General features: G+C 30.4%; 1 protein-coding gene and 1 long non-coding RNA gene across 2 annotated transcripts; one reads left to right on the top strand and one right to left on the bottom strand.

Moving 5' to 3' along the window:
• Positions 1 to 1,846: 1,846 nt before the first annotated feature.
• Positions 1,847 to 4,163, top strand: LOC110619739 (B3 domain-containing transcription factor NGA1). The gene has a single exon (XM_021763290.2). The coding sequence runs from the start codon at positions 2,429 to 2,431 to the stop codon at positions 3,719 to 3,721; it is 1,293 nt and encodes a 430-aa protein (XP_021618982.1). The 5' UTR covers positions 1,847 to 2,428; the 3' UTR covers positions 3,722 to 4,163.
• Positions 4,164 to 11,444: 7,281 nt separating this feature from the next.
• On the bottom strand, positions 11,445 to 12,012 carry LOC110617648. Its single transcript, XR_002488419.2, has 2 exons — positions 11,768 to 12,012; positions 11,445 to 11,640 (listed from the first exon to the last, which is right to left on the bottom strand). It is a non-coding gene; the product is annotated as an uncharacterized LOC110617648 (long non-coding RNA).
• Between the last annotated feature and the right edge of the window lie 8,603 nt (positions 12,013 to 20,615).

Raw genomic sequence — 20,615 nt, 5'->3', positions numbered from 1 at the left:
AATAAAAGGAAAACCAAGGTTGGAATTAATCACCCACTGTGGGCGACAGTTAGATTAAGAAAAAAAAAACATGCTTAATCCTCACATCACATCCCAGTTGTTTATGCAACTAGCAAAATAGATAAAACAAGTGGGAAGAAGGTGGCTTTCTTAGTCTTAGCTATACCCTTTTACTCATTAAAATTAATCAAAAAGCCTGGATCGAGTGGAAAATTACCATAATATATATTTTCACACCTCAAATTTACCCAAAAAGTCTCATATACATTAAATTCTAAAATTATTTAAAAGTAGGGGTAAGTAGTGTTGAGATTAAATTTAAAAAATCGGTCGAATTAAATTAATTTAGAAATTCGGTTCGATTTTTTTATTTATTTTAGTTCGGTTTGATTTTTAATTTTAAAAATTTCAATTATTTTAATTTGATTCAATTTCAATAAAAAATAAAAAAAATTGAACCGAACCGATTAGAGATAATAATATATTATTTTTTTATAATATAAAGAGATTAAATTATAATTAAAATTGGAATATTTCAATTAAATTTTAAAATATTAAAAATAAAGTGTAAAAAATAAAAAATCTATTAAAAAGTCCAATCAATCAAACTAAATCAAATTGAACTGAATCAGATTGATTCGATTAGATTATGTTTCAGCTCAAAATCAATTTGTTGGATTTTCACAAATACTAAAATTTCAGTTTTTTAATTTATTCAATTCGGCGAACCTGCTTATCCGGTTGAAGAATATATTTAAATTATTTAAAAATATAAATTAATATGAATTCCAATCACTTAGCAGAGTGAATTTTTTATATATTTTTTAAAATAATTTAAATTTAAAATTTTCTAATATAAAAGATATAAGATAAAATTCAATTTTTAAAATATACATTTTTTCTGATTATTATTATTAGATTGTTTAGCTGTTAATGGTAAAATTATATAATAATTTAAACGCATTTATAAATTAATAAAATTATAGTAATTAATTTTTAAATATTTAATTTATTGTATGATAATTTTAAAATTTAATATATCATGCACTCACAAGTTTAATCTGATGATAAATGAATCTGAATAAATATAAGAGATATCAAATTCTACTATTCTAATTCTCAATTTCCAATTAAAAAAAAAATTAATATACCATAACGTTTTCTTTATAAAATTTAGGTGTAAGTATGTATTTCCCTATAATTTATATGAAGGATTCAACACTTTGCGGACAAATCAGCTAAAAGAAGAACACCATTTGATTGGAGCCACAACATTATGTAAGCAATGGAATTTTTAAGATGGTTTACGCAACAAACAAGAACTTAAGTGTTGGCTACGTGGCAGAATATGGGAGGTGGGATGTGGGCCTCATGTGCCTGCAAGAGAAAGTGTTCTACTTTTACTAGCTACACCTAATGTTATCCTTTGTTTCATTGTCCATCTGGTTAGGTTTGTCCGTACAGGTTAAATGAAAGCAAGTCAAAAACCCTAACTCTCACTTTGTTATATACTTAGATTCTTTCTCTCTTTACTTTATAATTTTATAAATGAGATATATGATCGCTTTAATTAGATTTTGGAAGAGAATAATTAATTTAATCCAATTTGAACAAAATCAATTACAAATCAGAAGCTCGTGCTCTCCAAAACAGCTGGCCTTTTAAGCACCATGTAAATATAATTAAATATGAATATATTAATGATTAATTAAATAATGAAGAAAAAAAAAATTGTAATACCACCCAAGATGATGACAATGACAAGCTCACATGAGCCCAACAAGATAATACATGAGGTCCCCACGTATAAGCTTCTCTCTCTATAGAAAGAAAAGACAGAATAAGAAAGATAAGAGTTCTATTCAGTTGGAGCGAAAGGGCAATCTCCCATGCCAAGTCCTTAACTTATTGAGAAGCTTCGAGGGAGGTTCCTTCTATTGGAAAATCACAGCCATCACTTCTCCTTCTTCATCATCATCATCATCATCATCTTCTTCTTCTTCTTTTTCTTGCTTTTGCTTTTTCTCTCTGAATACAATATTTCATCTTCATCACAAATTCACCCATTTCAAGGTCAACATCGAGAAGAACTTGCACCATTTGAAACGTCTATGCTGGGTTTCTTTGTCTTGTCTGCTCTTCTATATTTGTGTGTTGGAGTCAGAACGGTCAAAGGAGATAACATCGACCATCATTCTAATGAGAGCTACCTATCTGCTTCTTCTTGGTCTTTCAGATTTGCTTAATCATCTCTAACCCTAGAAATTTATTACTATTTTTTTTTTCTTCTTTTTGTTTTTATCTAAGCACTCTCCCAGTTCTTTCCTTCTATGGAACTATTTCTCCTTTGATTTTTCTTCTTTTTCTTCTTCTCTGTCTCTTCTCCTCCTCATCAAAACTCGAACCTTTTAGATCCACCCCACAAAACATGGATTTTGGATCGGGTTTTAGCGAAGAAGATCAGATGAGTAAAGGTAAGATTCCTTTCTCCTACTCATCTTCCTCTTCTCCATCATCTTCTTCCTCCCAGCACAAGGGCAATCTGCTCCCTTTATCCCAAATATATGACAATCCGAAACCTCAAATGGGCTCTTGGTTAGGCAGCAAATATGACCCTGTACAGGAAGATACATCCAGGTTTAATGACAGCGGAGCTGCAGTCAAGCTTGAGCTTATGGATGTCAACGATGAGCAGAAACAAGGTATTCAAGAAGAATCTGCTTCTGTTGCTGTCATAGAGAAGGAGCACATGTTTGATAAGGTAGTCACACCAAGCGATGTGGGCAAGCTAAATCGACTTGTGATCCCAAAGCAGCACGCAGAAAAGTACTTCCCATTAGATTCATCAACAAACGATAAGGGCCTTCTTTTGAATTTCGAGGATAGGACTGGGAAAGCTTGGAGATTCCGCTACTCCTACTGGAATAGCAGCCAGAGCTATGTCATGACCAAGGGTTGGAGCCGTTTTGTAAAGGATAAGAAACTCGACGCTGGTGATATTGTGTCGTTTCATCGAGGGGTGGGTGAGACGGGCAAGGATCATTTGTACATTGACTGGAGGCGCCGCCCTGATGCACCAGACACCACCTCTCACAACCCCCAGCACCGTCATCAGCAGCATCATCACTTCTCATCCATCCCTTGGAGTCCCCTACTGATGCGGCCGCCAATGGTGCCGATGATGCGCAGGGACCACCTCCACTTCTCGAATCCCGACAGGAACGCGTATTACAATAGCGGTGGTGGCGGTGGATCTTATTATGGTTACGGTTATAATAGCTGCAATTACAGCAATATGAACGCAAACCACTGTCCACCTTCAGGGACAATAATTTACAGGAGATCGACAGCCCCACAACAACTTGGAATGGGGATGGTGCAATGGCAGCAACAAGGAGTTGGTGGGGTGGTGGAGCCAATGGTGTATGAGTCGGTTCCGGTGGTCCAAGGAAAAGCAGCAGCAAAGAGACTGAGGCTGTTTGGGGTGAACATGGATTGCCCCATCACGGATTCTGAAGAATGTGACGAATTGTCCTCAGCGACAGCAATACCTCCTCCTCATCATGCTACTACGGCATTGCAGGCTCCTCAAATTTCTTCATCTTCCCATCATGCTCTACAATTAAGACTCTACAATGGCACGCCACTTCCACCCATAACTTCTTCCACTCAGTTTTTCCACAAAGGGAAGTCATCCACGTCCCTAGATTTGGATATTTGATTTGGTTTTTGGCCCCAATACCCATTATCAACAAAGCAGACAGCTAATTGATCAACCCCTTCTGCCTTTTCTCTTTCTTTTTTCCTTTTTCTTATTCCTCGAAAGATTATTTCTCTTATGCTCACCCCAGACTGGAGCTGAAAATGCTGCTTCATCAAAGTCATTACTTGCTGAATAATGAAGGACAAGAGAAGATCGTATTATGCTTGAATTAATGTGATTGCTCTCACACTAGTACACAACACCACAATTAAAAAGATGGGGTTGAAGTTTTCAACTTTGGAGTTCTCAATGGGCGAAAAGACCTTCCATGTTGAGAGCTCAGGCCAAATATTTTTTTTTTCTTTTCCTTCCTTCTCAAATTGTATAAATGTTTATGTATAATACATTATATAAATAGATAGTTATATCAGAAATGGATCCATGTCGTTCAAGATTTTCATGTCTTTTCTTTTTGTAGGGCCTGTTTTCCTCACATAAACACACACACACATATATATACATACACATGAATGACATGGTTTTTCTAATTTTCCAACGGCTAGCTTTTGTTCTCTCTCCAGTGTTGTTGAAGTAACTAACAAACTCTCCTGACTCCTGAGTCACAAAGCTTGGCAATCTGATGTAATTTTTCAAGTTTTTAGCCTTTTTTCCCCCCTCTTCTGCTTTTACTTTGGTAGGTGGTTGTTCTTGTCGCTGCTTGGTTGGGCATGGTCACAGTTTTCGCAGAGATATTTGCAGAGATTTGTAAAGGTAGAATTTTTCCTGTTGCTTTGTTATTCAGTACAGTTTAACCTTTTTTCATTGTGATTTTCTTTTTTTCTTTCATTTAGCGAATTGTTATAATCAAATTTATAGCTCTAAGACTAAGTAGCTCATCAGTCTAATTAGTAATTACAGATAGATACCATTCATCACCAACATTAATTACAAGCATACGGATTGGTCCCAGTAGACTGTTGATCATCAATTGTGCTTGATCTACAAGCATTTCTCTATTAAATAATTACAAGTTTTAAACTATAGATTATCCTTTCGTACCTTTCTGCACTTTGACTCCATAGTTATGCATTGATATTTAGCTCCTGTCATTCAATTCCTTGACAGTAGATATCAAAACAACATATACATAGCAGTTCACTCCAGACTTCTCTGATTTCCTCCATAACCTAGAGACTCTATCAGTCTTATGAACGGTTTAGGTCCTATTATGATGCAAACGCTTGTTTAATTAGAGATTGAATTGATAAGGCTTGTTAGAAAGCTTTTCCTTTTCAACAAACAAAAGTAAACTATCATAAGATGATCTTTCTATTATCTTTTATACATTATGCCTCACTGTATATTTGCATGCATCCCATCCAAACTTTCCTTTAAAAGCTCCATGAATTGATCCTTCCAAATTAATGTTCCTTTTGTTTTGACTTATATAGCAAGATAAATTACTATATTCTATATATGGATTCAATAATTTGAATTTAAATAGTTTAACTCTTCGTTTGGTATGAATGATTTTGCAAAAAAAGAATTCAAATGAATTCTTGTAAAATCTTTCATGATTTCAACTCCATATACGATAAAAAATTTTCTAAGTTAAAAAGTTTTGAATTCTTTTATTCTAAATAAGAATTTTATAAGAAAAAAAAATTCAATTCAATTGAATTTTTATAAAATTACTAAATTAAAATTCAATGGTTAGAAATAAACTTAATTTAAAATATTTTATAAGTACTATATATTTTTTCTTTTAGAAAAAAAACATCTTCACTATAAATATAATTTCATCCTACAGTGCTAATTATCAGTGAAAATCATGGAGTTGTGAATCAAAATTGTTCATTATTGAAAAAACTGTGAAGGTAATTCGATGGTAGTGTGTGTAGAATTCAGAAAACAAAATAATTTAACCCTAGTTTTGCCACAAGGATTTCTCTCTTGGTTTTATCTCCACATTTCAGCTGACAAAGTCTGCTTCTAGTTTGACTTCAACTCCTAGAAATCAAAGTTTAGAGCAATTTCGTGAAGGCGAGAAAGGCAATAAATTACTGACACGTTTTCCTCTATTAGCTCTCATATTTTTTTCACTTTATGTAAACTTGAGGATCTATGCAGATTTGAAAGCAGCATGTTATATATTTTCAACTCGCATGAAAGTTTTCACTGAAAAGTTCTCTCTACACTATAGAAACTTTGAAGCTTTTCTGAGCTTGATTGCATGTACTTCTACCCTTCTTTCCATCATAGTGTAGGGCGCAGGGGAAAAGTAATCATTATATATATATAAAGAAATATTCAAATAAAATCTATTATTGGACTCTCTCTCCTACAAAATTGAAATATTCAGTTTAAGGTTTCTCTATTAAATTGGACTAATATAGGAATTCTGTAAGCACCCATTTGTTATAAATATGAATTTCATTAAAACCTTAGGCCAACTTGTGCTTGTTCTTAATTACTCTAAATTCAAAAGGGAGTAGGATTTTACATGAGGGATGATGCACGCTATTGAAAATTATTGAGTTTTTATCGAAAAATAAAAAAATGTTGAATAGAGTTTTAGTCACTCTTGTTTATTGTAACAGCTTGAATAAAACTATCTTAAATAATTTTTACATTCATTTTCTATTTGGTTCAAAATGATTAACCAAGTTATTTAATAGTTTTTGTTATAGGATATATAAACCCTTAATTATTCCTTTTTTCTATGTCAATGTGGAATTCTTGTAAATCTTTGAATTAAGAGGGTTCATACATTCAAATCTTAATATGGCTGAAAGAATTTGAAGTATATCCGGGATAGCTAGGGATTAAGTGTTTTGATATAGAAGTAGACATTAACTTGTTAAGTTCTCTTAAATATTTCCAAGTGTAGTTGATGGGCAGAAGAAAGCTGGCTAGTGGAGCAGCAGGGAAAGTCATAAGAGATGAAGTCACATTGAATCTCATAATTTGATGTATTGAAATTGTTGTTGATGGCTTTTTTCCCAAATTCAAATGGACAGAAGATGTGTCCCACTTTTCGTAAGCTACAAATATTGCTTTCACAATGCAAAAGTTCTGTCTTCTCACTTTTCCCTAATTAGTTGAACATAAGGTTTGAATTTTGGTAATATGTGGTAAGTTTTAGTTCATCTTGTCCATTTCCAGCCTAAGACTCTAATCTTTAATAGATATATAATTACAATCATCTGCCTCACCAGTTTGCCTTTAGGTCTCGCTATCGATTGTTAAGTGAAAATGCTTAGTGGTATTTATCGTTCTTTCCACTTATTCCTTGCAATGATACAAGTCTATTGACCGTAGTATAAATTTTTTTTTTTTTTTTAAGTATAGAAGAAAATGTTAAAAGGTGAAAAATATTATTAAAATTTAGAAAAGAAATCATTTAAATAAAGAGATCGAGAATTCGATACTCATAAATGGAGTAGATCTTCGTTAGGAGTAACAATTTAAATGAGCCGAACTTTAAAAATACTTAGTTTTCTAGGAAAAAAAATTGAAAAAGAAACTGGTTTCCGTCTCCTAGGAGTGCTAAATGTCGTGCACTCATAAACATAAGGAGTACAATTATTGGGAGGATTTTACCCGAATCTCCCATTTCCCTGCCCATGCGTGGATTAGTGCTATCTATATACATATAGATAGAGATATTGCATGGTTAATACCAGAATGAAAAATAAAAATTCCATAAGTTTTATTTTAATAAAAATGAAATAGAAATACTATTACAAAAATGGGAATAAAGTAGCTGCAGTAAATTGTTGAGTTATATATTTAAATCATAATTATAAGTTTACGACAATAGTTTGAAAATCATTACATTCATTTATGCTATCGTAGTACATAGAATGATTTATTTATTTTTTTCGTAATAAATAAAAAGCATTAAAACTATAATCTCAATAAATATAAAATAAATTATTGAGAACTTCAAAATAAATCAATAAACGACATCTGTTAGAAAATTATTGTATAAACCCTAAAATAAAGAATTTGACATTTCAAATTTAGGTAACTAATTCTTCATAATGCAAGTTGAAGAATTCGGTTAATTAATTAGAAATCATGAGATTCTTGAAATAAAGAGATTCACTACAATAAAACTATTGCAATTGGTGTCCATCAAAACGGGTATTGAAATAATTTGCTTGTTGAAATCAGGACCTAAAATTGAATACAAGTCATCCTATTTTCCCTATGTGTTAAGAGGCTTTCTTCAACTAAGCAATAATGCATTGGTTGAAATTGAGTAGTGGTAATCATATCTCCTATTTTTGAATGCTTAAGCAAGTGTAATATACCCTAGATTTGAGCATGACCCATCTCATTTTTTATATGAATTAGTAGGAGATCAGATTAGAAAAGAAAAATTCTTGATAAACTTAATTTATCACCTTCTTATCGATTATTTGCAATTATTCTGTAAGTATTTTAAAGGGTGGTACAATGATAAAATTACTCCGGTCATGGGTCCAAATTAGGAGTGTGCTATTTCGATTTTGATTTCGAGACAGTTTTTTGTAGGGATTGAAATAGAAACTGAAAGTCGGTTTTTTAAATTTTTTAGAATCAAAATTAAAACTAAATTTTATTATGATTTCGATATGATTGTATGTGTTGTCAGTTTCGATTTGGTTCTATTATCAATTTTTATTTCAGTTTCAATTTCACTACAATTCTCGGTTTCTATAATAAAATTTAAATTTGAACGAAATAATTAAATATTTCTAACATAATACTAATGTTATTTATATCAAACTAATAAATCTCATATTCAAATTTCAAAATAATAACAAATATCCATAATATTATATAATATTTTCATTTAAAATATATCAAGATACTAAATAACCAAATATAACATAGTTTTCCTATTATAATTTTCAAACTTTTAAAAGAAGAACAAGAAAAAAGAAGGAAAAAAAAAATCCCAATAGAACTTTCAAAAACTTTGTTGCAATGATTTTTTAATAAATAAACTCTAACTAAATGAATTTTTATTATTTCTTTGATATGTTATAAATTTATTTAGTTTTCTTTATTTTTTTATAGCAAAACTACATCATTTATATAAAACTATGTAGTTTTTTTTATATAGTTATAATTATTTTAATTTAATTTGTTTCTAATTTTATTAAATTATATTTTAATAATATATAATCTAGTTAACTATTATATATATATTGGGATAATAATAACAATTATAGTTATATATATAAATTGATTTTAATAATATAGATTCTATTAGTATAAATTCTATTACTATGAAGATAGTATATAATATAATTTATTTAAATATAACGAAGTATAATTAATGAATTAAATTAGTTGAATTATATTTTTATAAATTTTTAATAATTGATTAGTAATTAAAATATATAATAATTATATAATTTAATAATTAATTAAATTATATATTTTAATTATTAGTCACTTATTAAAGGTATATAAAATTTATAAGTACATATACACATATCGATCTATATATAATTATTTTAATAATTTATATTCTATTAGTATAATTTTATTAATATTAAGATAGTGTATATACTTAGTCCATTTAAATAAAATAATTTTATTAATATTAAGGTAGTGTATATACTTAATCCATTTAAATAGGATGAACTTTAATTAATTAATTAAATTATACTATTATAAATATTTAATAATTGTTTAATGGTTAAAAATATAATAATTTTATATTGTTATAATATATATATATAATAATAATAATAATTATTATTATTATTATAAGTATAATATATATATATATATATTAATAGTATAATTCTATTATTATATATTAATTATATATGTGTGTGTAATGTATTTAATAGAACAAACTGGAACCAACTAATTAAATTAGTTAAGTAAAATAGTAAAAAATATTGTAATTATGTGTATAATTTTATTGAAATCATATGATAACATATGATTGAAACTATATATTAACATTATAATATTATTATAAATTATTTAAAATATATATATATATATATATATAAATCCATTTTTTGATATGGTTATGGTATAGTTTTTGATAAAAAATCAAAATAAGAACCAAATAACTAAATAAATTCAGTTCGGTATGTTTCGATTCTATACCATTAATCTTTTTTTCAATTTTAGTTCGATTCTTCTGTTCGGTTTGAAATCCATTAATTGTAAAAATCAAAATCAGAACTAAATAACTAAATAAATTCAATTTGGTATGGTTTGATTCTTATGCCATTAGTCTTTTTTCAATTTTACTTTGATTCTTCAGTTCGGTTTGAAATCTATTAACCGTGCACATAGTAAAAACCACAAAAATAACCTCTTTGTAAAATAAGAGCTACACAAGTATTTTTGATCAAATTAGTATTAGATAGTCTGAGAATGTAAACCAACAAATATGCTAAGAGGTTAGACAGCCAAGCCTTATTAACTAGCTCTGATGCAAAGAAACTCTTTTTTTAATGGAAACTAAATTTATATGGACAAATATCACAATTAATGCAATTTTTATAGGTATATGAAGAAATGACAAAAAAAAAAAAAAAAAAGAGAGAAAACCCAATTGGAATGTGTCAGTAATGGAGTTGGAGCTGTGTCCTTTTACACTCATAATACTGCTAGGTAGATGATTGTCATCCTTTACAGAGACAAGCTGCTGAGAGCATATATATATATGTAAGAGAGAGAGAGAGAGAGAGAGAGAGAGAGAGAGGCATAGACTGTGAGGTGTGAGAGTCTATAAAAGCATATAGCAGTAGCAATTAAATGATAGAGAAAGAGACCTATCAATGAGATATATATAGAGAGCTTTAGAATATAGTGTGGTGGGGATGAGCACAGAGAGACAACCCTAACGATATGGAATGCCATAGTTGATGAAATTAGGAACTGTTCAACTCTGATCCCTAACTGCATCTCTCAGCCCCTTTTTACGTTTTACAGTCACATGGGCATGCTATGAATTTGATCAGATGACGTAACTAATATATATAGCAGCTAACCTTAAAGCCCATCTGATGTGATGTGATGGTTAAATTGGCAAATCTCCTTATTGTGCAATTCTATGAAATCCAATTACCCTTTCTTATAATTTCAAAGTCTCTGAGGCATTAGCTTCTACGTACCTATCCCTACACTGCTGTTTTAATATAGATGGGCAAGTGCAAAGGCAGAAACCAAGTTTTTGGCTGGTTCTAAAATGGAATCATAAATGAAAACTTGATATTTTTTTTTATTAGTGTTAAGACTTAATATGTAGGCGTAATCAATGACGACAGTTAAGGTAGAGAGAAAAGTTGCTTTGGTTGTGTTTGTATGTGTCGTTGCTTATCCTAATGGCTTTGCACGAGAGAGAGAGAGAGAGAGAGAGAGGAAGCGTGCAGTCTACTCCCACTCCCTAGAAGTTTCATGGACCACGTACATTTCTCTTTATTCTTTGATTTCTTTGATTTTTATAGCCACTGATGCACATTGAGTAAATGGGAAAAGGTGGAAAAGAAATTCTCAGAGAAAGAGACCATCATAAACAGGATTCCATTCTTTTAATTGGATTCAATTCGTTATGGGATATGGGAAGAAACTTGCATGCAGAAACGAGTGGGAAAAAGGGAAATAAAAGAAAAAGAACAAAAAAGAAAAGCATGCAGCAGCAGCAGCGGCAGACGAAGAAGAAAGAAAAAGAAAAAGAAAGAAAGAAAGAAAGAAAGCTGGTGGAGAGCATTCAATATTGAGTATCACAGCTTTCATATTATTATTGTTATTATTATGACAGAGCATTAACAATGACATTGCAAAGAGTAGTGGCAGCCGATCCCATAAAACAACCGCAATTAAAGTGAAATCTAGGGAGGGCCTGATAATAACAGCTCAGAATCTGCATACCCTCCCTTCCCCTCCCCTCCTCTCTGCAGACTGCTGCAGCCCTAAAGATAACATTACATGAAAAATTTATTTATTATGAGGAGAAAAAAGGAACTAACATAAAGGAAAAAGAAAAGGGCATCAGAGAGTGTGGGCCAAATTTTTTTCTGAGAGAAATCTCTGACTCACCTGGATGGGTAGATGCTGATATTTGTCCTTTAGCATTTTGCTCTCCCTCATTCAATGCCGGGTATGCCCAGATTGTAGCTCTAAGGTTACTACCAAAAACTGCACCTCTTTCAGGCCAAGTTGCCCATTCCCCTACTACTTCCCCTCTAACCTTTCCTTCTTCGACTCTTCTTTCAACCCTATCTTTTGTCTTCAATCTCATCTTTTCTTTTTCACTCTTTTCTTTTACCTAGCACCTTCCTTCCCCTTTCTTTTTCTTTCTTTTTCCTTTTTCCCTCATAAATACCTTCAATATATATAATTAGAAAAATTAATAACTTAATCTCTTAATTTTAACACTAAAATATAAAGACAATTTAGATATTCTGCACTTTTTTAACAGGTAAAGTTGATGAAGAATTTTTTTAATAGTTTTTTAAAAACTACATTAATGTATTTTTAAAATTTAAGAAACTAAATTGTTATAAATTTCTCTATATACATTTTGGTTTCTTGTGCAATAATTGATTATATAAGATATATGGACCATGTGAAGCATATGGACCATATCTCTAGTGGAGAGAGTTTTCACAGCTATGCTACTTTATCGTGTGGTTTTGCAAAATGACAAAATATCTGTCTCCCAGCTCTTTAACCTAAATATTATATTAAAAATAGGTGGATAAAACAAAATTATTACTATAATTAATATATATTTTTGGATAAATAGATTCCAAAATGCCAAAATCATAGGTCCCCACTACATGACTTGTCCACATTTGTCCTTGTAGAGTGGGGGGCTTCATGGGTTGTCCCTGTACTTCCAACTGGGCATTTAAAACCTAAGCCTGAAATGTTTGATTGTGGTACCACTATACACTAAATGGAGATTATGGCTTTCTTCCTACTCCTCTAATATTTCATTTAATGGTTATTAGAAAAAAGATTATATTATATAAATTCCAACCTTTTAACTCTCCCCGTAAAAATCAAAATTATTTATAATAATTGAAACAGTCCGACCTAAACTATTCAAATAATTTTTTAACTCACTTTTTATTTGCTCTAAAATAATTAATTCAAATTATTTAGTAATTTCGTGTTAACTATTATATACAATTCAGAATTGCCATATTCCGTCGATGTAGACGCTTTTCCATAAATTAGCAAGTGAACGTCACACTCTCTCCTCTTAAATTTGTGACATTCTCGTCGCAACTAAATTGGATACAATTACTAAATAAAAATCGAAACCTTGGATATTGTGGTTCGTTAGTATTTCGGGCGGCTCGATCTCGTCTCACACGTGTATTCTTTTTCTTGCAAGTCCACTAGCTCTGTATAATTTGTCTGATCCAGTGTTTTTGATACCAATTAAAATAGTCCGGTCCAAATAATTTTTAAACTCACTTTTCATTTGATCCGAAATAGTTTATTCAAATTATTTAATAATTTCGTGCTAATTTACATGCAATTCAGAATTACTGTATTCGTCATAGCATATGAATATAAAAAGATATTTAATTATTGTAATTTAGTAATAGAGATTCAAGCAAATGGCACTCCCAGGCTTAGCCTGATAGTAAGTGCATCCGGTTAAACCTGATAGATCTCAGGTTCGAATCCCCATCCCTATTTCCAAAAAAAAAAAGATTCAAGCAAATGACTTAATTATCAGTGAAGACTCCTTAATTAGCTAGGGTTTTTATAACAACCTTTCCCTATTATTACCAATTAATATTTATATCTTTTTGTTTATAATGACACATCAAAACTTATTTTGAGCATATTTAAAGTCAGAGACAAACTTTAATTAATACAACTTAAATTTACATGCTACAACGAATTTGAACCAAGTACAATTCAATTTTTAATTAATATTCAATTTTTATTTTGATTTACATGCTTAAATTTATTTATTTTTAAATTGTTTATTTTTTCTTTAATTAAAAAAATATTTTTCATTAGTTAAATTTTTAAATATTTTAAAAATTAAAAAATATAAAAAATATTTTTTACAAAAGGAGTCTAAGTAGACATTCTTTCTTCACTTAAATCCTTATTCATCATCAAAATCATTTATTATCCTGCAATCGAGTTAAAAATCACCCCCAGTTATGAGTGAAATATATAGTAAAAGAATTTAAAATTAAGACAGTAATTTCTAGTTAAAGTAGTTAACTTTATTCTTCGTAATACCCAAACTCCATAGACTAACTAATATGTTAGGAGGACATCCGTGGCAGTTAAAAGCCTAATGATGAAATTCTTAATGATTCTAAGTCTCTAAAGATATTAGAAAGATATTTTGTGAGGGTTGAATACTCGGTAAATTTGATTTAAAATCAAATGAAATCAAAAATTAAAATTTTAATATCCGTAAAAAATAAATTGAATCAATTTTATATAAAAATTAAATTGCATCGAATTGATTTGATTCAGTTCGGTTTGATCGGTTGCGCTTTTTAATAGTGTTTTTTATTTTTTACACTTTATTTTTAGTATTCTAAAATTTAATTAAAATATTTTAACCTTATAGTCTAATCTATTTATATTATAAAAAATAATATATTATTATCACTAATCGATTCGATTTAATTTTTTTTTACTAAAATCTAATCAAACCCAAATAATTAAAATTTTAAAATTAAAATCGAACCAAATTAAAATGAAATAAATAAAAAATCAAATTAAAATTTTAAATTAATTCAATTTATTCGATTTTTTCAATTTGAATCAAATACTTCTTATCTCTATATTATAAAAATATATATTAAAATAGAAATCAGAAAATGGGTTTTTGAGGCCATTGTCCCAATAGGCCCATTGAAAGTATCCAGCTCTATTACTTCATTTGAGCCTAATTTTAAACATTTTAAATTTAAACTTAAAAATGCGATGTTGGATTAAATACAAGGCCTAGTAGCCCCTACAATGATGGCCCATTCGAACTCTTTAAATGGATCAATTGCATAATTTATAAAAGTTTAGGGGCAGATTTATAAAAATAAAAATACATAAAAAGTCTGCTCTTTTGTAAAAAGGAACAACTAGGCATCATAGCAGATTTGGGAAATGATTTCCTTCCAAAATAAAAAAAAAAAACGTTGACTTTCTATTCTATCCAAATCCCAAAAATATCCCTAAATATCAGAAGAGATATCTATTATTTATCTATTCTCATCTTTTTACCATCTCCTTACTGTTTAGAGATAACCCTAATAACTATATTCATAATACACCTCCTATGCTGATGCAAAATTTAGAAAAAAACCTATAATAAACAACTCTATTGCACAACTTGACAATAAACGAGATAAAGATAATTTACGAGAGTTATTTTGCCATACCTCTAATCAACTAATATGACTATAAGTGAAATATACTAATTCTAGTAAAATAAGAAAAATAAATTATAACCTAGTTAAGATACAAATAAAATCCACTTTCTTCCATAATTGTCACTAGTGAAAGGATAATGAAATATTGAAAGTCTTTTACTTGATTTAGGACTATAAAATTCTTCCATCCTCTTAGTAAGCTAAAATTCATCTTCATTCTAGATAATTTCATTAGTGAATAGTGTCACTTTGACTCCTAACCCATATAGGATCGTAAAAAATATTAAACAACACTAAAACATATCATTTATGAGCTTCCAAAAATGAATAAATGATGGCTGAAACTAGACCCCTAGATTCTAAAAAAAAAAGTTTTATTATTTTTTCCTTGTCTTCCAAATGTGATATTTTGTATGAATAAGTTCAATACGTCTAAGATTTTTATAATTTTGTGCATTCCTGATTGAATACTTAAAGAATATCATATAACATTTTTGCCCTTCAAGTTATTGAAAAGTATTAGCCCCATGTGCATATATCATCTCCTCTCTTTTCAAGACGACTTGTCATTAAATTGGCAACTATAGACAATAAAAGAATTGATATACACATATTTATCTTCACATTGTTCGTCCTTTTAATAATTTTAGCAGCTATTAGGATATAGAAGCCACATAAACTTAACATAGGCTCCTCATTTTTGTTCTCTTCAATAGTGCAGTCTTTCCAATTTGGATTCAGAGTTTATGTCAAGTCCAAGTTGAATAACATCAGCATTGATATCATCATATTCATCGTATTGAGGCTTAACACATTCCCAATCAATTCTCTCTTTTAAAACAGTCCTTAAATATGGCTTATTTCTCATCATGATTTGATTGTCACGGTGGTGATTAAGATTTCTTCAAGACTTTCACTTATTCTTAGAATTCTTTGATCTGCATCTCCATGTAATCACATCCTTCGCTTAAGGATTTGATGATGTCTGATTGATCCCTTTAATGGAACTCCTTGGATCTTCTTGTATATGCCATATTAGCTTTTCTTTTTTTTTTGTATAAATTACAATTGAAATTTTTTGTATACTATTTTTTTTTAATAACTGGACTCCCTTTTATTTTCTTTACAAGATAAGCTCTTTTTTTTTCTTAATCACAAATTGAAACTATGAGATAAACTAAAATAATGAGATAAAACTAAAACTAAACAAAAATAACTATAAAACTTACTATGTATATGATATAAATAAATAGAAATTTATCTATCGCCGTTCTCTGATAACAAATTGATACAAAACTCAAAATCAATTTGTAACCAAGAATTCTGTCACATAACTTGATAATGAACGAGACAAAGATAAATTTCAAGAGTTAATCTACTACATTCGTAATCAACAAATGTGACTAGAAACGGAAATTATATATGAAGCAATAAAATCTAGATTAGAAAGGTACAAGTTTGAACCTTAATAAGTAACTAAATATGGAGGTAAACAAATAAATCCATCTTTGCATTAAAGTAGAAAAACCAAAGTTCTAAGAATCAAATTTTCATTATGAATAATACCTTTTAACTTATTAAATTTATGTAAAGAATAATGGCTATTTATAGTAAAAAAATCTCTTAATCCTAGTTGAAGTTAGAAAAGAAAATCCTAATTGAAATAGAAAATTCTATTTAAATTGAGAAAACTACTTCTAATTCTACCAGTATAAGGATAACAATATTAATCCTAGTAAAATAAAGAAAATAAATTATAAGCTAACTAAAATACAAATAAAATCTACTTTCTTCCATAATTGTCATTTCTGAAAGGATAAGCAAATATTAGAAGTTTTTCACTTGTTTTAAGACTATAAAATTCATCCATCCTTTTAACAAGCCGAAATCCCTCTTTATATTAAAAAATTTCATTGTTAATGATGTCAATTTGATTCCTAACCCATATAGAATTATAAAAGACATCAAGCAATACTAAAATATCTCATATATGAGCTTTCAAAAGTGAATAAATAATGGATAAAACTGAAGCCATGAATTTTAAGAAAAATAAGTCCTATTTTTTTTCTTGTCTTTCAAATGTGATATTCAATATGAATAATTTGAACGCCGCTAGGATTCTTGTGATTTCATGCTTTTCTAATTGAATACTCGAAGAATATGATAGTATTCTTACGCTTTAAGTTGTTGAGAAATATTAACCCCCTTGTGCACTTATCACAAGCACTTCTCACATACAAATTCTCTCAAGCAAACACAATAAATACAACCTCCAATATATTTTTCTCACCTTTACACTTATTCCAACCTTAAGAAGGTAATATAGCATGATCTTCTGATACGGGCTCAGGGAGTACTTTTTAACAAATTAAAGACTCCAAAACATATGAGATCAAGGGGTATTCGATTCATTCATACTGAATATCATACTTGGATGACAAGAAAAAAGAAAGGGCCATATTTTCTTTGAAATTCATGAGTTCAATTTCAACCATTGTTAATTCATTTTTAGATGCTCATATATGAGATATTTTAGTATGGTTAGTGTCTTTTATGATCCTATATAAATTAGGAGTCTAATTAACATCATTGACTACTAATAAAATTCTTCTATATGAAGAGGAATTTTAGTTTGCTAAAAAGATGGACGAATTTTAAAGTCTTAAATCAAGTAGAAGACTTTCAATATTTTCCGATCCTTTTAAAAGTGACAATTATAGAAGGAAGTAAATTTTTTATTTGTATTCTAGTTAGATTATAATTTATCATTATTATCCTTTTATTAGTGGGATTAAATTTAATTTTTTTTATGCAAATAGAATTACCTTCATTACAAGAATTATAACTTTTAATAATAAAAAAATAACAACTAATTTAACTTTATCTCATTAATGATTATATATATATATGGCCAGTAATGTAATTGATCGTTGTTGTATTAAGTTTTAACGATCATTATAAAACACATCATTAAAGTACATATATATCTTTTTTTTTTTCAAATCCCACATGAAGGAATGGACTAACATTTAAAGCTACTATAACTTAAGAAGCTATATGCTTTATAGATCATGTAAATTAGCAGTGAGCACACATTGAACTTTCTCTTTTATCGAAAATATTTTGTATTTAATTATTATCAATATTTAATTATTTTTAATTATTATCACTATTTTAAAATTATTATATTACAAACTAATATTTTTTTAATTGAAATTTTAACAATAGTTTTCATTTTCGTTATTAATTTATTCATGAACATATTAATTATCATTAACGAAAGACATATTTCTCATTATTGTTATAATTTTAACGTATTTAATCATAAACTTTTCTCTGACTAATGAAATTTTTTCCTATAGTGCTTATATTTTCTATTTCAACTAGAATTTATTTTATTTTCCTATTTTATTTAAAATTTATTTTGTTTTTCTATTTTAACTAGAATTAGGAGATTTTTAACTATAAATAGCATTTATTCTGTACATAATTAATGTAACGACCCGGAAATTCGGACCGCTACCGGCGCTAGGATCCAAGTCGGCATAAGGCCGCTGGGACCCGTAGCAAGCCTAACATTCATCCTGTAAACCTGTTTAATCCCATACATGATCAACCCATACATAGAAATTTTGAACTTTTCCTTACAATCATTCATTCTTTCGTTCATTCACCAAACTCAACCTGTGCATGCACTATACATAACCATAATCATTAACCCACACTGGAGTCCTCAACAATGCTCCAATGGGGTAACATACATACATTAAGTTTAGTTTTCAATAATCATCATTAAACATTAAGATCATGAATTAGAAGGGATTAACATAATACTATGGTCAAGCACAACTCTAAACCTTCATAAGCATTATTACATAACATTTCTATATCATACTTTTACATGACTGTACTCAACCTAACATAACAACATTTATCATGTCCACACTAGCTATTACATGACCATGACTTCATTACTCTTGCTGACCTCCTGGTCTACCCTATACCTGCAAACCTGAGGTTTAAGGGAGAGGGGTGAGCTACTAGAGCCCAGTGAGCAGAATAATAAAACATAGCATTTAAAACATATGATATCATGGAATGCATCACAGCACAAACATTTCACATCAAGGATGAACTTGTCACCACTTAGCCCTCTATACAGTCTAATTATACCAGAGGCGTAGTGCAGGCACACCTGGACTTCCATAGCATAACATACATATTCAGTCATGTCGGGGGCGTAGTGCAGGCTTACCCGGACTTCCATAGTCTGTCATGTCATACCATATAAGGGCTAATGGATCATTCAACATTCATCCACATCAACAACATAATGTGCAATGCGATATATTTGTGAATTCTAATGCAAGCACCGTAATATATCTCATGGCATTCATGATGCGTGAATCATGCTAAAACGTTCATTATTTACTTTGAAAACATAGAGAGTTATTCCACTCACCTCTGGCTAGCTCTGACAAGAGTCGAAAGCAGCTATCTCACTGTTGGGGTCCTCGGTTCCTCGGGTCCGAACCTACACAGGTGGACTCGAATGAGGGACCTAGCAAACATGAATATGACTCTAAAATACTCCCCAAAAACCCCCTAAAACACCTGAAAACATCCATAGAAAACATGCAAAGGAAGGCTGAACAGGGCACTTTCGGCGGCAGGTTCGGCGGCCGAAAGTCCCTCCAGAGGCGAAAGTCATGCAGGTTCAGCAGCACCTTCGGCAGCCGAAAGGCTTGCCTCATAGATAGGTTCGGCGGCCGAAAATCCTTTCGGCTGCCGAACCTGGTTTCTCCCAAAGGGCAGAAACTCAGCTCTTCACTGCACACTTTCCTCCCAAACCTTCCAATCAAGCATCCAACTCTCTCAAAGCATGCATACACACATACATCAACACCTAGGGGTCTCAAACTATCCTAAACCCCAACTACAACACATCAAACATACACAAATATCATACATTGCCCACAAGTTCACATAAAACCTAACCAAGCTCAACTATCCTAAACATGCATTTCTACCCCATGAATCAACTTAAAACTTACTTAAAACATAAAATGAGTTCAAGATCGGCTCTTACCTCTTGAAGATCGAGAGAGAGACGACCTAAACTTGGAGAACCAAGGGAAAGAGCTCCTGAGTCTTCCAAGCCTCAAAGCTTGCTTAAATGCTCAAAAATCTTCAAAACAAAGTGAAATCTCATGAAAATCATAAAAGATTTGTAGGAAGAGACTCAAAATCGGCGAGGGACGGCGGAGAACTCACCTTGGCCGAAAATGGGGAGAAAAGCTCGCCCATTTGGACAAGGGGACCCTTTTATAGGTGGCTGGCCAGGCCACTTTCGGGGGCCTAACGTGCCTCCGCATGCATGCCATGTTCGGCGACCGAATATGAGGTTCGGCGTCCGAACCTGGACTTCCCTCACTTATGCCTTCGGGGGCCTAAAGCACTCCCGAAGTGCATGCATGTTCGGCAGCCGAAACTTGAGGTTCGGCAGCCGAACCTGAGTCTTCCTCTCA

Source organism: Manihot esculenta, chromosome 1 (assembly GCF_001659605.2).
Source record: "Manihot esculenta cultivar AM560-2 chromosome 1, M.esculenta_v8, whole genome shotgun sequence".
In the NCBI taxonomy this organism is placed as follows: domain Eukaryota; kingdom Viridiplantae; phylum Streptophyta; class Magnoliopsida; order Malpighiales; family Euphorbiaceae; genus Manihot; species Manihot esculenta.
The sequence above is the reverse complement of the archived record's forward strand: the minus strand, read 5'-3'. Positions and strand labels throughout refer to the sequence as shown.

What these genes read in the sequence shown, in the direction of transcription:
- LOC110619739 (XM_021763290.2), top strand. Translation starts at nt 2,429, where the DNA reads ATGGATTTTGGATCGGGTTTTAGCGAAGAAGATCAGATGAGTAAAGGT.